This window comes from Carcharhinus amblyrhynchos, chromosome 13, assembly GCF_965287045.1.
Source record: "Carcharhinus amblyrhynchos chromosome 13, sCarAmb.v2.hapA, whole genome shotgun sequence".
Taxonomy (NCBI): Eukaryota; Metazoa; Chordata; class Chondrichthyes; order Carcharhiniformes; family Carcharhinidae; genus Carcharhinus; species Carcharhinus amblyrhynchos.
This window is the reverse complement of record NC_137336.1, coordinates 43541044-43556711: the sequence shown is the minus strand read 5'-3', so window position 1 is coordinate 43556711 and position 15668 is coordinate 43541044. Positions and strand designations below refer to the sequence as shown.

Sequence of the window (15668 nt, the reverse complement as noted above, 5' to 3'; positions counted from 1 at the left end):
TTCCCAGCAAATAATAAGTGACTGATTACATTAATAGATACATTGCTGCATCCCTCATGTGGAAAATGGTAGAGGAAAGCAGTGATCATAATGCTTTGTTGCCAGCTCAGTAAGGATTTGAGTTACAGCATCAGGCTGCTCATTTCTGCCCAGGAGAAGATGAAAGCAGTTGAGGTGACTAGGCAGCCTGCCTTGGTGGAAAGGCCAACTGGGGCCCGGGTGATCATTGATTTATCCAGGGCCTCGGAAGCTTGAGAAACTGTTTTATGGAGGTGGGGGGGGTGTCTATATATAAAACAAAAAAGAGATTTCCCTCTTCACCACTTTGGTGTCCTAGATTGTGTCCTTGCCTACTTGTCCAAGATGATTGTTCTCCCAATGAGTTTGTGCAATGAGCAAGCTACTAGTCGGAGTGTGGTGTGGTTCCTTTGTCTTTGTTTAAATTCTCATGGACCTGGCTTAAATTCAATCATTACTGCATTGCTTTATATCTAACATCATTTCTTTTAAAATATGGCTTGTCCAATCATTGCAGTCAGGAACAGTATCAAAGCTCAGTCCAGATAGAAAAAGACAGTGGAGGTTGCTAATCAGTCCCGACTGTTCATTCTTAAAATCCAGCCAAACTGTTAGAAACTTCAGCGCCAGGTTCTCAAAATTTATTTTGTCCCAGTTTTAAAAGAAAGATCGACATGATATTCTTTGCTAATAACCTTCCCATCAATGGAGAAGATAATAATCATCTTCAAGCAACAAGTCACTGAAGGTACTAAAAATCAGAAACCCAGAAACACCCTGAAAACATGGAAATCTCAGGGCTCAGGTGATATCCAGAGATCACAGGATCCCGGGCTTGTCCTTCTTCACATCAAGTGGACGACAATGAGAGTTCATTTATTATTTATTAATGTCACAAGTAGGCTTACTTAACACTGCAATGAAGTTACTGTGAAAATCCCCGAGTTGCCACACTTCAGTGCCTGTTCGGGTACACTGAGGGAAAATTTAGCATGGCCAATGCACCTAACCAGCACGTCTTTCAGACTGTGGGAGAAAACCAGAGCACCCAGAGGAAACCCACGCAGACACGAGGAGAACATGGAGACTCTGCACAGTCACTCAAGCCAGGAATTGAACTCAAGTCCCTAGCACTTTGAGGCAGCAGGCCTAACTACTGTGTCACCCAAAAGGAAGGAAAACAGAAGCACCACACAGTAGAATGACCGAATGGCCTGTGTAGTGTTCCGATAGAGAGCAGGAGGTCGTCAAAATGGCAGGACTGATAAGGGAGAAGAGAAATGATAATCCGAGAAATAAAAGGCATTTGTATTTATCTAACCGTGGGATAGAGAAGTGGAATAGTGTAAAGGGTGACAATTGTGAAATGAAAAACATGAATATCACAAACTGAAGCCGATTCCAGTGGAGTAGGAGCCTTGTGGAAAACAACCTTCAGGTCGAAACGGCGAATTACGGCTAAGTGCCTGCCACAGACACACACACAGTCACTGCCAAAATGCACACTTGACGCTCCTGACATGACGGCTAACTGCCACTGCACGTTACAAACGCCCGCTTAAATATTCAGGGTGGAAGTTTGCGTTAGAAATTGCTGGCGAGCACACAACAACAGAATCCAACAACAGAAACAAAATGCTTCAGATGCTAACGAGAGAATGCTGCTCGCGTCTGTCACCAACATAGAGAAATCAGCAAGGCAGAGGATTGCATTGATATCCTGAAACTCTGGTCCAAGTAATGTTCAGACAATATCGATGGGAATAGTGATTACATCTAGACTGTAAAAAAAATCGATCGCTTCAAACTAAAGTATCATCCTGCACGCACGGTGCCGTTATATAATGCAAGAAATATGCATGACTATTCAACAACATTTAACTGGTTCGACCAACGCGCCTTTCCTAATTGAAAATATGTGTATTGGCGACATTTGGAAAGCCTAAAATTAATATTAACCGAATGGGGGGAGGCACGCCAGTGATAATGGAGTGACTCGTATCAGTGTAGCAGCAAGGTCAGCCTGTGAGGAGGTCAATCCTCTTGCTTACACTGATGGGGGAAGTTGCGCGTAGGAGGGTGACAAACATTTCTGATAGACACTGTGTCAGCGAGGAATCCAGATCGATAAATTAGGGTGTGTGGGGGGGGGGGGGGTGGAGAGGGTGCGGCTATCATCAGTATTCAGGACCACTCGCTCAAAAGGGGGTTCAGCTCGTCAGTCTGTACGACTCGCTCCGAAGCATTGTGTACACCGCTCAAGTAAGATCGCTTTAAATTTCTCATTGAGAGGCAGCCAGGGGCTGGCTGGCTGACTGACTGATTGAGGTTTTTCCTCATCAGGCACGTTAGCGCCCCGCCAAAGTGTTCCACAAGCTCACTGTGGTTCGTTAGCCTGCTGAAGACCTTACACCCTTCCCCAGGCAAGGCGCCAAGAACGCTGGCTTCAGTTTGATGAATGTTATTGCTACGTGCTGAGGTTGCCTGATAATCTTGAAGCTTAAGAGAGAGGTAGGGAAAGAGAAACCGGCTGGTGTAAAACATTTGTGTTTTATATGAAGTGGAAAATGAGCGATTGGCGCTCGCTGCCGAGTGCGCCCACACCTTCACTTTCCCAGTGCTGTAAAAAATGCGTTCAGAAAGCGTTTGAGAATTATCTCCTGTGTGAATCAGTTGTCACATCCTTGCGACGTACATCAGATAAGGTCCCTGCTCACAGACTGTTCATTACCCACGCTGCACGGAAATTAAATTGGGTTACTTTTGGGGCTGGGGAGACGGAGCCATGTCTGGTGACACCATCTGAATACTGCAAGGAGATTATTTTTTATTGCTAATCAGCCCAGTGAAAGCTTGAAATCCGACTGAATCTCACGATTGAGTTACGTTTATCTATACTGACACAGCAGCACGTCCATTGCAGCTTAGTTGTATCAAACCCACTACTCAAAGTGCTGTTTGATGGAGTTTATTATGCCTATAATTCTTTCCAACTCCCCCCTCCCCGCCCCGGGAGGGGGGCTCCTGAATGCTGCTATGAATATGTTCAAGGCCCACCGAATTCGGATAAATCTACCCAAATATGTCCATATGTGCAATTTAAGGGATAGATGAATGGCATCTGCATTTCACTAGTCTTAATATTGCTACCAATAAATGTTCTAACATTGCAGTGGGGAAAATTGAGCTTCGAGTAAACAAAGTGAACTTCTTGTCTTCCGTTCCAAGCTTTATTCACCGCAGCTTTTAACTTCCCAGTTAGTGCACAGGGATGTACCGGTGCGGACTGCAACATTCGCAGTGAGGCGGCGCGTTATTTGTGCCTTTTGATGACTTGTGACAGGAGGACGGTTAATCAAAGCGAGAACTAATATGGTCCCAGGCTGGACTATTAATTGGCTTTATCATTTTCTTTGAAGTTTAGTTGCTCGCATCTTCACTTTGAATTTCAAAAACACTGAGGGAGGAAGTGGGACGCTTTAATGAGGGACGGGCAAGGATTGAAACTGTGGGGAACGAGTGCGGGCCAAGACCCCGACTGGAGCAAAAGGCAATCTATTGATCAGGGTCACCTTCAGAGTAAACATTACGATGCTAGCCAACCGCACTGTCCTAGCCACATAACTAGCTTACAAGTTGTGTAGACACTGACCTGCACGTTAACTGAAATCCGTGTGTAATCATGCGCCTTGTACTTGGCAATAACTTCGACATTCATGAAAGAGAAAGCAGCCTCGCCCCATTCCACCTGTAGGAGCTGTTCAATATAATAAAGAATGAGCTCCCGATATCAACAGGTGAATAACAATTAAACTCAGAATATACTCGGCAGCTCAGGCTGTGTCATGGACAAGGGCAGCCAGTGGGTGACCGTTTGCCAGAACTAGATGCCGGAATACCTGCGGAATATTTGCAGCATTTTTTTGCAGCAGCCGCAGTATGTTGCATTAAGAGGCACAGAGATCACCGTTTCACTGCAGTGTTTTTAAATAAAAGAGATTAAAAAATGCATATATATTTAAGAAGCATATATAACTGCAGCTTCTAATGTAACAAGTGCACACACTGTTCTGTACAATCGAAGGTGTGATAACTGCATCATTCCCCTCCACCACTAGAGAGAGTCATGTTTTCCACACAGCGTCGCTGCCTTTAGCCTCCGTAACTTACAGACACGCCTTTAGTTGTTGTACATCCAAAAAAAATAAGTGAAAAAGGAGTCGGCGTCCGCAGGTCCCATTTCACAGCGACTAAGGCAACGGTACACACGTCCCGTCCTATTTTGGGGTTTAAGAGCGCCCAGCCTACTCCGTGATCGGAACAGACGGGAAGCCAGGGCGGCTGAACTTAGTTCTGGCAAAGCGCGGGTGAGACAACAGGGCGATTGGAAGCACATTAATCTGTTTTGCTTGTGTCTGGTTTCCAGGTCTGACGACGCTCCTGAGCAAATTCAACCAGGAGAGGGAAAAAACCTGAATGAAATTTTCTGAAGTCACCAGTGAAGACGCTTAGTTCAGCACCATGGATTTCGTGATGAAGCAGGCGCTGGGTGGTGAGTGAAAAGCCAGTCCTTGTACTATTCGAACCAGTCTCTCAATGCCCTTAACCCGAACGCGGAAGGATGATTTAGGGAGCTGATTTTCTTTTTTTAAACACACTTGACAGTGCTCATGTCGACCGTCTCCCCGCGCTCCCGTCTCATTCTTAACCCAACTCAGCATTTCATTGAGAAAATAAAAGGTTAAAATAGAACGGGGGCATGTCAGGGAGGGAGGTTCCCCGAGAGCTCAAGGTCAGGCTGCCTGCTCGAAACCAGTGTAAAGGTTAAACGACGCTCTGAGGTCAAGCAGCCAGGGGTGCTGAGGGATTAGTGCCGATAATAAGCCTATGCTCCCCAGAGGCACTGTGACTGGCGTACAGTCAATGATGTTCACAAACTCGGCATGTCCTCTTAAAGGAACAGTGCACTTTATCTGTGGCCAGCTTATGTCTTGACAATTTCAGACCCCCTTTCCCGCTTCCTTCCCTCCCCCCTCCCCCCCCCTCCTTCCCCCCTCCCCTCCCCCCTCCTTCCCCCCTCCCCCGCTCCTTCCCCCCTTCCTTCCCCCCTCCCCCGCTCCCTGCCCCCTCCCCCTTCCTTCCCCCTTCCTTCCCCCCTCCCCTCTCTTCCCCCTTCCCTCTCTTCCCCCCTCTCCTTCCCCCTCTCCCTCTCACCTCTCATCCCCCCTCCCCTCTCCCTCTCCCCTTCCCCCCTCCCTCTCCCGTGCAACCAAAGTCCCTGCCGAAATGTCCCTGAAGTTTAAATTTCGCCTCGCAGGTACTTGCAAAACCAGCAGATCAAAGCCAAGCCCACATGGGGGACTGCTGTGTCACTCCAGCTGATTATTTCACGGACTGGCAAAATAAAATGCTAGTCTGTGGGTATCTGTTGCAAAAATAGGGGCATCTGCAATATTTGAAATAAACGCCCCCCAGTCGCTGAAAAAAAACATTTTATTTTCAACGACTTTTATTTGCAGAATGTGCGCGTATCTGAAGGTAATTTTGCCGGACTGAGTGGAATCCAAGACACTTGTTTGAGAATAAGACACTGAGTCGAGTCACTTGCCTTTTGAGGAGGTGCAGATATGCATACATGTGCAATACCATCAGCAAATATCGAGGGATTGCCGATGTCTTGTTGTTGATGAAATGTTACTGAAGGTGGGAAATGCTCGGACACATGCCACATTTGAAAGAAGAATCATTGGCTCAACAGGCAGCTTGCTCTTGACTGGAAACTTGGGGGGGGGGGGGGAGAGAGCGGAGTTCAGTATCAATCCAAGGTCAGCGAATCACACTCTGCCTATTCAGCACAGTGCGCATATGTTGAGTTGGTTCTAATTGTTTTGAATGTTTATTTTCGGCTGCAGTTACAACGTGTCAATTTGCTGTTATTCTTTGCTGATTCTCTCCCACACAGGAAGCAAACCAAAGTCAGTTCATTAACAGGTGCTTTGTACGAGGTCTCATCCGCCATGGTTTGAAGCCTGCGCTAAAGCACGGTGATTTACATTTACTGCAGGACACACGTATGTTTTCTCAGCACGAAGTACAAATTCCCCCTCCCCAAAAAAAAGAAAACAAAGTAGAAATACACTTAATTTGAGAGATCATATCGTCAACTGCCCGACTGATGTGGTGGGAGCAACCTTTTCTAAAAAACAATAGTAATATAAATATCCACTTTGTTATTGGACATCATATTTACACTTGCATCGATATATTATCCCAGCCAAACAGTACAAATCAAAACTAATTATTTAATTCAATCGCAGTATGTTGACTGATGTCTGTCTTTGATGTAGTATGTTCTACCCGGATGCATTTTAACTTTCCTAATTTTGACATCAACTGATCTGTCGTTGATAACTGTAGCCATTAGATACTGCATTTGTAGACGTACAAATATTAGACATGATTACATAATATTTACGTACTTATCCCAATAAATGTTTCAAAAGTCAACTTGAAAACAAGATGAACAAATTATATTAAACTGTGGGGTTTCGAGAGGGACAGTGAGATTTGTTTTCAGCTATCTGTTACTTCTGATTGTTCCATTCATGCCACAGGTATACAAGACTAGGGGATTTTCACAGCAACTTCATTGCAGTGTTAATGTAAGCCCACTTGTGACACCAATGAATAAAATAAAAATAAAGAAGACAGTCAAATCCCACATAAGACAGAACCTAAATACAAGGATTAATATGATTATAGATTCCCAACTGTGCAGAAGAAGACCATTCAGCCCATCGCGATTGCACCAACAACAATCCCATACAGATCCTATCCCTGCAATTCCACATACTTACCCTTCTAGTCCTCCTGACAATAAGGTGCAATTTATCATGACCAATCCACCTAACCTGCATATTTCATATGCAACAGCATTTCAATGTGGAGAAGCTTAAGAGATAATAGTACTACTATTTTTAGCATTTGAAGAGGCTAGATAATATGGACCATTGCAAGCTATTTCACCTTGTCCAGAACAGCAAAATCAATAGGAATGGTATGGGTTTAAAGAGCAATAAGTTCAAAGTGAATGCGCTAAAAGCAATATTTCAGTAAGAGAATGGTCAAGCAATGGAAAAGGATGCCTAGGCTTATGGCAACTCAGTTATTATTGATTAATTCAAATACAAATGAAATAAAAAATAACATTTTAGAATACTGTAAATGACAAATTGAGGTATGAGCAATTGGCCTGGTGAGTATAACAGGCTTAAAAGGATGAAGAATGATCCTGAAGCTCTCCACCTTGTGTCAGACCTGGATATTTATGCAGGTATTCAATGTCTCTGCTCTGACACCTTACAGATTTGGAAAACAAAAATAAATGTGTTCTTTTACAAACATTCCACTCCTCAATAACTAGATTATAGTTGGGAAGGTCTGCAATTATATCTTTGGACACCATAAAGTTTTCCATAGTGAGAGTTCAAATTTATGGAGAATGACGAATGGTATAGGAGATATCAGAAACTTCTCCATTTAATTTTTGTGATACGATAGAAATCAGAAAAGGAATGAACCCTCAATGAGAAGACATGCCGAACAGAAGAATTAATCTCCAGAATTCACAATTATCAAGTCTCAATGTATTACATAATATTTACAAAACATTGCAGGCCATTTTGGCCCAGCAGCTCCATGCTGATGGTTATGCTCCACATGATCTACATTTTTTCATCTAATACTATCATCGTGCTTTTATACCTTTCTCCCTCAAGTATGAGTCTAGGTTTCCTTAAAATGCATCTATCCCATTCATCTCAACTATTCCCTGTGATTAGTAATGAGTTCCACATTTTTACCACTGCCAATGTAAAGAATATTCTTCTGAATTTCCTATTTGATTTATTAGCAACTATCTTATATTTATGCCTGTTAGTTTTGGCTTTTCCTGCAAATAGAAACAGTCGGCTCCATCAGACTCTCTCATATTCTTAAAGACTTCCATTAATTCAATCCCCAGGCATGTCTTTTTCAGATAAATGTTCCCCAACCTGTCCAGTTTTTCCTGTACATATAACCTCTCAGTCTTGATACTATCATTATAATTCACGTTGTCACCTTCATCAGTGCATCTACATCCATTGTGTAATATAGAGACCAGAATAGCTCAAAACACTCCAAGTGTAGTCCAATTAAGATTCTATTCAAGTTTAACATAATTTTTCTACTTTTCAATTTTCTGCCTCTAGAAATCAACTCCAGTTCTTTTGCTTCTTTAATGGTCTTATTAGGCTGTGTTGTGACTTTTAACAATTTCTGTATCTATGCCCCCAAGTTTTTCTGTTCGTATATCCCCAATTAGACCGTTGTTTGCCAAAGAATATTAGGTTTCCTGATTCTCCTTACCAGAATGTAATATCTCACACTTATCCACACTGAAGTTAATTTGACTTTTTGTATATAATTGTTAATAAAGGAAGAATGATCATAAAGGGTTTTTATAAGCCTTTGTCTTGAAATGTACAATATGCTGAATCTGCTGCTAAAATGGATCCAGCTTGATATATCAAGACCTATCACTTGCTGTGTTCCATTCAGGAGGCAAGAAAGTTATTTTAGCGACCTACCTGATAACCTTCCCACCTTCCTCCCTCTATGAAAACAATAACTATGTACTTTCTTCCTGCAATGAGCTGTCCAAAATAAAAGCAGAGGGCAACAGCAGGCATGAATTATCCCCATGACATTGACCCAGCAATGCAATCTCCTCTCTAGTTTTAAAAAGAATGTTTTTCATTCTTAATGCCTTTTGTCATTTTTGATATCTCTATCTCACCATCTTCAACAATTACCTTCTCCTGTTGCCAGATAGGAATACTTGTCATTACTACTCAAGAAATAGGTGTTTCTCTCAGTGACTTTCTATTCCCTCTCCCTGTGAAAGCACGTGTCCTTTGCTCAGCACTTCCCCAATGCAGGGCAGTACAAACCAGAAATATAACCAAGAGAAGGGTATGGACACAATCCATCTCACCACTCCATTGCATGTTATTTAATTTGTAGATGTAGGTATTGTTGGCAAAGCTAGAATTTATTGCACATCCCTGATTGCACTTGAGAAGGTGGTGGTGAGCACTGAACTGCTGCAGTCTGTGTGGTGAGGATATTTCCTTAATGCTTTTAGCATGGGAGTTCTTGGATTTTGACCAAACAAATGATGAGGAATTACAATAAAGTTCCAAATCAGGATGGTATGTGACTTGGAAAGAGAGATAGAAGTGCTGGTGTTCCCTTGTGCTTACTATACTTGACGGGATTCTACCAAATGGGCTATTTTGTTCTGGTTGTTATCAAGCTTCTTGAGTGTTGTTGGAATTATGCTCATCAAGATTAGTGTAAAGTATCCCTGATTTATGCCTTTAGATGCTGAACAGACTTTGGGAAATCAGGAGGTGAGTAAGACACACAAAATTTCCAACCTCTGACCTGCTCTTGTAGCCATAGTATTTATGTAGCTGGTCTAGTTGAGTTTCTGGTCAGTGGTGTCCCAAGTATGTCGATAGTGGTGGGATGCAGCATAAGAAATGCTGTTGAGCTTCAGTGGGATGTGGTTAGGTTTTCTCTGAAGATAGTCATTACCTCTACTTTTGTGATGTGTATGTTTCTTGGCACCTATCAACTCAAGTCTGAAGGTTGTCCTAGTCTTCCTTAATGAGGGCACAGAGTACAAAGAATTGTGAATGGATCTGAACACTGCAATTATCAGTGGACATCCCATTAGTTATTTAATTGTCTACCACGATTCATGATTAGATGTGGCAGGACTGCAAAGCTGTAATCTTATTTGTTGGTTTTAGGATTGCCTACCTCTGCCAATAGTAGACAGGTAATCTCTTGTTGTAGCTTTGTCCCTGATTTTATATTTACCTCGTATTGCACCTGGCAAGCTCTCATTGAACCAGACTTCATCCCCTTGCTTGATGGTAATGGTAGAATGACTGATGTGCCAGGCAATGAGGATCCAGGTTGCTGCTGTACATGAATCACAGTGCACCAAATATGCCTGGTTTTGAACTGCTAGATCAGTTTTGAACTTATCACATTTAGCACAGTGGTAGTGCCACCAAACATGATGCAGGGTGTTGTTATGATAATGTGTCTTCTTCTCCACAAGAACTGCAAAGTATTCACTGCTACCAATGCGGTCTTGGATAGATGCATCTGCAACAATAAATTGGTGAGGACATGTCCAAGTTGTTTTTTTTTATTCATGTTGGTTCTTTAACAGTCTACCTCAGATCCAGTCTTGCAGCTATGTCCTTTCATACTCAATGAACTGCTTAGACTAGCTGGTACAACATATCTGGCTAAATACTGGATATGGGCTGAAGGTAAGTGTGCCACTGTGTATCAGTGAGCCTGCTAAGATGGGACCACTACTAAAGAATGAACAACAAAATGTAATCCTAACATTTTAAAAAGCAGCTGTATATTTTCAGCAAAATTGTATCTGTGACTTACATTTATTTGTGACTAAATAGCGTGATTACTACAACAATGCATTCTATACCGCCACTCAACATTGAGCATTTGTACAGGTGAATAAAAAATGAAAACCTATGGCAAACCTGGATGTTATATGTACAGATATTTGTTCATTGTATAAATTTAGTTGCAAATTGCCATCCTCTAAATATAGTCTAACTGAGCATTATTATTTGGGGGAATAGCGAGGTGGACCAAACTGGCACATTTGAGCTGTTATCATCAGATGCAGTGTCAGAGATGTCAGACTCAGTAATCTAGTGCCTGCAATGGATGACCCTGCAATACTCCAGTGCATTACTAATGAATGATCAGTCAGCCTGGTTCACTAATGGAATATGGAGAGGTGGACCTGTCACAGGGCATTCTATTGCACACAGTTTTAGAGAACCCTGTAACACAGTGCCTCAGTGCATATGATGATCTTAGCTGGGCAAGCAGTGGGAAACATAATGATGCTCTATCGTACATGGTTGCACGATTTTAACAATACCTTTGCCCAACTGACATCAAAGCTTCCTTTACTTGAATAGGTGGGATATGTCATTGTGGGGAGGGATTTGCACTTAATATTGGACATATAAAAGATCTACAGTTGAGTGTAGCTTTTCAAGTAGTTTGGTTTAGGCAGTTAAACGTGGAAAGCATGTCAGATATCTGGCTGACCAAGGGAATATACTTAGATTACAAGTGAACATTTGTACAATATATACCCTGAAATCTATTATTTCTATAGCTGATAAAGCTGAAGTAAGTTAGCACCAGAATATTGTATATCAGGAAAGTGTGAGAGAATCACAGAATTATGTGGTCAGATTATGGTTCCATTTCCTACTGGTCTTTAATTCTGCATTTTGTATTTCCTACATTAAGGTTTTAGATGTGATGCACATGATATCTGTGAGATACAACCCTGTTCGGCTGCTTTTCTCTTTCAGTGCCATTTGGGAACAAAGTCCACATAGAATAGAGCTATTAGAAGAACAGACTTTACAAAGTTTTGATTTGAAAGAGAGGCAGTACCTTATAATAGAGTAATTTTAAAAAATCCTAATTCTTTTGCTAATTTTGAGAAAAATTAAGCCAATACTTTTACTCTGTAAATAATACTTTTAAACTGTCTAAATGAAAGCAGGTATACCAGTGACATCAGCAAGCACTAAAACATTTCTGCACATCTTAACACATCTGCATGCCAATTACAAAGGGTAATTGCCACAGCTTTTCCGAAGTCAGCAGGGAGCTAGCAACAGAGCTTTGCCACCTGCAGCACATTACAACTTAGGGACATTGCAGCCATGGTTGGCAAGGTCATGACTGCCTCAGCTGTGAATCCTGTGTCTTGTTTCAGGTTCACACTGCAATATCAGCTATGGTAATGTTCAGAAATAGAAAATTGATGCATATGTTGCATTGGTTTAATGTATGAAGTGCTTGGAAGATGTGAATATGGAAAGGCTTTCAACTGGAAGTTGAGCCTGAGTGTGTGCCCTGACTAAGTATAAGTTTGCATGAGATGCAGTAAAAGAGCTGTAACGTTGTGTGATAGAGAGCTTTAGAAGCATAAAGGCAAAATATTGCAGATGCTGGAGGCGGAAACAAAAACAGAAAATGCTGGAGGAGATCAGCGGGTCTGAGCGCATCTGTGGAGAGAGAATAGAGCTCTAACAAAGGGTCATCCCTCCCTTGAAATGTTGGCTCTATTCTCTCTCTCCAGAGATGCTGTCAGACTTGCTGAGTTTCTCCAGCATTTCCTGTTTTTGTTTGGTTTAGAGACATGTTTTAACTTACAGACTTGAACCTACTTCAGGGTACATGGTGGTGTTAAATTGACTCACTTTTCAGAAGTTATCCATTTAGCACAATTTGCAGGTACAAAGAATTGCCACAATAGAACCATTTAGTTCTTAGGTTGCCTTTTTCATTTTTATTAGTATAAGTGATATATATCTGTGGAAAACCAAAATCTCCTTTTCATGAAAATTGTCATTCGTTTAATCCTCTTGACTAATTCTATGATCTCTGCTCCCCAAGCTGCAATTGAAGAGAGAACTGCTCAGATAAAGAGCAACAATACTGTGGATCTATGGTAGGATTTTCCACAAGATTGTCCTGGTTTTCTCAGGCTACAAATCACTCAAACTTAGTTAAATGAGGGCAGAAAATTGTGGAATTATTTGCACAAATTTCATCTAGTGCAACTTGAGGTTGCAATCTTTTAGGAAACACTGCATTAAAAGCTGTATGTACTGCCCACCAACCGATCCCGCACCAAATCTGTCCGTGATCCCCAGATCCAATTAATTACCAATGAGCAGGCACTTAAACTCAAACTCTTTTATAGGTACAAGGCACCAATAGACATGGTTTGAAAATTTTTTAGTTTACTAAGAAACTGACTGCTGTACACCAACACAACAAGTAAATGATTCTATATGACTTTGAAAATCCTAGACACTGGCTTGAATTTTACAGATGTTTATAGAATCAAGAAGCCATTAAATTAAAGAAGATCATGTTGGTTGGACTGCAGATAGCATCATGCTGGAATGAGATTTCACCAAGGCTAGAAGACGGATCTGATGAGGACTCTAGTTGTAATCTCAAAACTAACAATCTCAAAATGAGCAATCAGAAGTCAATTGAGATCATTGAGGGAGCAATTGACAGTGATTTTATGAATCCCTCAGAATGCTGGTGGCAGTGCATGAGCGCTGGAGGAGAGGGGTAAGGTCGGAGCCTCAGCAGTGATTAAAGGGCAGCTGTTAGGGTTCACTGTACTCAGCAGATGTTCACAGATCTTTTCACTTGATTGCAAAGCAGGGGAAGGGCAACCATTTGGTTTGATTTGAAGCCCCCTTGAGCAGTAAGTAATTCGTGGCTGCCGCTAAAGTATTAAACAGTCTATTTTAGATTTTAAATACTTATGTAGATTTTAAATACTTAAGTTTAATACTGTATGCCCTTAATGCTGTTCAGGGTGTTCTATCCGATTTTTAAATGTTTTAAGCGCATAGTCCAATTTCTCGGTGATTCATTGATGCTGCTATCTATAATAGGAGATATCTATTATTGACAATGGGAGTGTGGGTGGATATGAGGATGATGGGTTTAACATCTTGACACTGCCACTGGACTGTGCATTTATCAACATTTGTAGTCTGGTGTGAAGAGTTCAAGAAATTTCTTGGGAAATGTAGGGCATACTTAGAAGATCAAAATTGTTGTTGTCTTTGCTAGCATTTTATTATAATTGTCTGATTGTTTTTCCAGGCTATTATATAGTATACATAATAAACAAAGCACAAGCTAATAATGGAGGTTGCTAATTAAAATTGTGGCACTTCTGATTCCCTATGAGACCAATGTATAGTGAATGGAATGTTTCAATGTCACTGAAAAATGTGTTTCATATCTTATTAGTTTTACTTTTAAAAAATATAAACATCATCAGGTTGATGTTTGAACTAATTTTGTGGTAGAAATAAGTTTGAAACTATCGTCACTCACCATTATTAGTGTAAGTTGGACAGCAACATGTGCAATTAAACAGGGAAATCAGGAAGTTGTTGCTATGTTGCTCACTTCAGAAAATTTGCAATACTGACATCCCCTGAAGGGTTTGGCATTCAAACTCGGGAAGGGCATTAAGTTGATAGTTAGCGACTGAAGATAAAATTTAGGGTTCATCGAATCAAGTGTAAGTATATTTTTAATGGCATCACCAAGGACCAGCCTGCAGGCAGATAACTCAAGTGGAAGAATCTCACTGGCACCCGCACTGAACCTTTACAAATGTGGAGTCGCATCCTTACAGATTTAATTGCTGTTGGAGATTTGAAAAAAATAAAGACATTCCATGTGCTGCTGTCCCTTCTTTCTCCCTTAATCCCATCTTTCTGTTTATATTCCTGGTATAGACTCAGCGTGGCTCAGGAAGGTTTCCAGGTTGAAGTAGAAGCAAATTGCTTGTTTGGTTTGCACAGGTCCCCCACGTCACATGCTTTTGAAATCTAATTACCACAATTTTCAGTGAAAAAAAAATAGAAAATCTTTGGGCAAATGTAAGTGTAAAGAATAATTAGTATCATTTTTTGATCACTGACTGCAAAATCTCATCCCATGTTTAATTCCTACTGCAGTGTGAATGACAAGTAGACTTCCAAAGAGTGGAGTAGTTCCTTGAATGTGATCAATGTTAAAATTCTTGTTTTCAAGATGATAAACATATGTTCAATAATTCAAAAGATGCTGCTAATCAGATTTTTTAAGTTACCTTTATAAGTTGTGTTTGATCTTACCAAACTTAATTCATTATAGTTAAGTGAATTTTAAGGTAGATCCACTATAACATTTCTCACCCATGTTCTTTTGAGTGCAGCTCAACATTGTGAGCTTTCTCCTCCCAATTGTTTTCTTACATTTTTATGCATGTAGAAGATGTCGACGAGAAAATGCCATCCTATCCAGTTGAAATATGTGATGATATTGAATTTGAGTGCATGTCTTACCAGTGAACCGTGGTTCACTGTATCATTTTAAAGTCTGTGACAGAGTATAATATTCTCATTGCAGTTACTTAAGTGTTATTGTACTGTATGTAATTGTTTGACATCCACATATCATTGAGTATGAATATGGACAGGACATAATCACAGTATTGATTAATCAAGACAGGGCTTAAGACACTTGTCAATCTCCTGTAGCAATGTAGTCACAAGGTGAAGGAGGGAGAGAGATCATTTTATCAGGATGAATGCAAGTATTTAGATCAGAATGCTGACAATCACCTTTACAGTCATATATTCTGACTTTATTTTAAATAATCATTATAAACCTCCACATCAAAATTTGTAAGGAAAACTGCTTATGCAAACTTTTCACATATAGTGATATCCTGCTGTTTGCAATGATTCTGCAGTCTCTGCGCTGACAGGAATGTTATCATTTTAATCTTTCAAAAGAAAATTGATCTTATCATTAAATAATCAAGCAGGATTGTCTGCAACCAGTATGGTGGTTATGTTGAGCTTGATTACCCCTTAAGTTGAGTTAAAATAAACTAGTCATACAGCAAAAATATATACAGTCATGGCAAGCTG

At 40.9% G+C, this 15668-nt stretch overlaps 1 protein-coding gene across 4 annotated transcripts in view; it reads left to right on the top strand.

Annotated features, from left to right (window-relative positions):
• cplx2b (complexin 2b) overlaps positions 1 to 15668 on the top strand; it is a 245868-nt gene that overhangs the window by 108996 nt on the left and 121204 nt on the right. Inside the window, exons 1-2 of one of the 4 annotated variants that reach the window (XM_080201609.1) lie at positions 2193 to 2280; positions 4445 to 4570. In XM_080201609.1, the coding sequence (XP_080057735.1) occupies positions 4540 to 4570 (31 nt within the window). In that variant the 5' untranslated portion in view covers positions 2193 to 2280; positions 4445 to 4539. Of the gene's footprint in view, positions 1 to 2192; positions 2281 to 2379; positions 2530 to 4170; positions 4280 to 4444; positions 4571 to 15668 lie in introns of those variants that run through there. The other 3 variants (XM_080201610.1, XM_080201607.1, XM_080201608.1) reach the window with 3 other exon arrangements.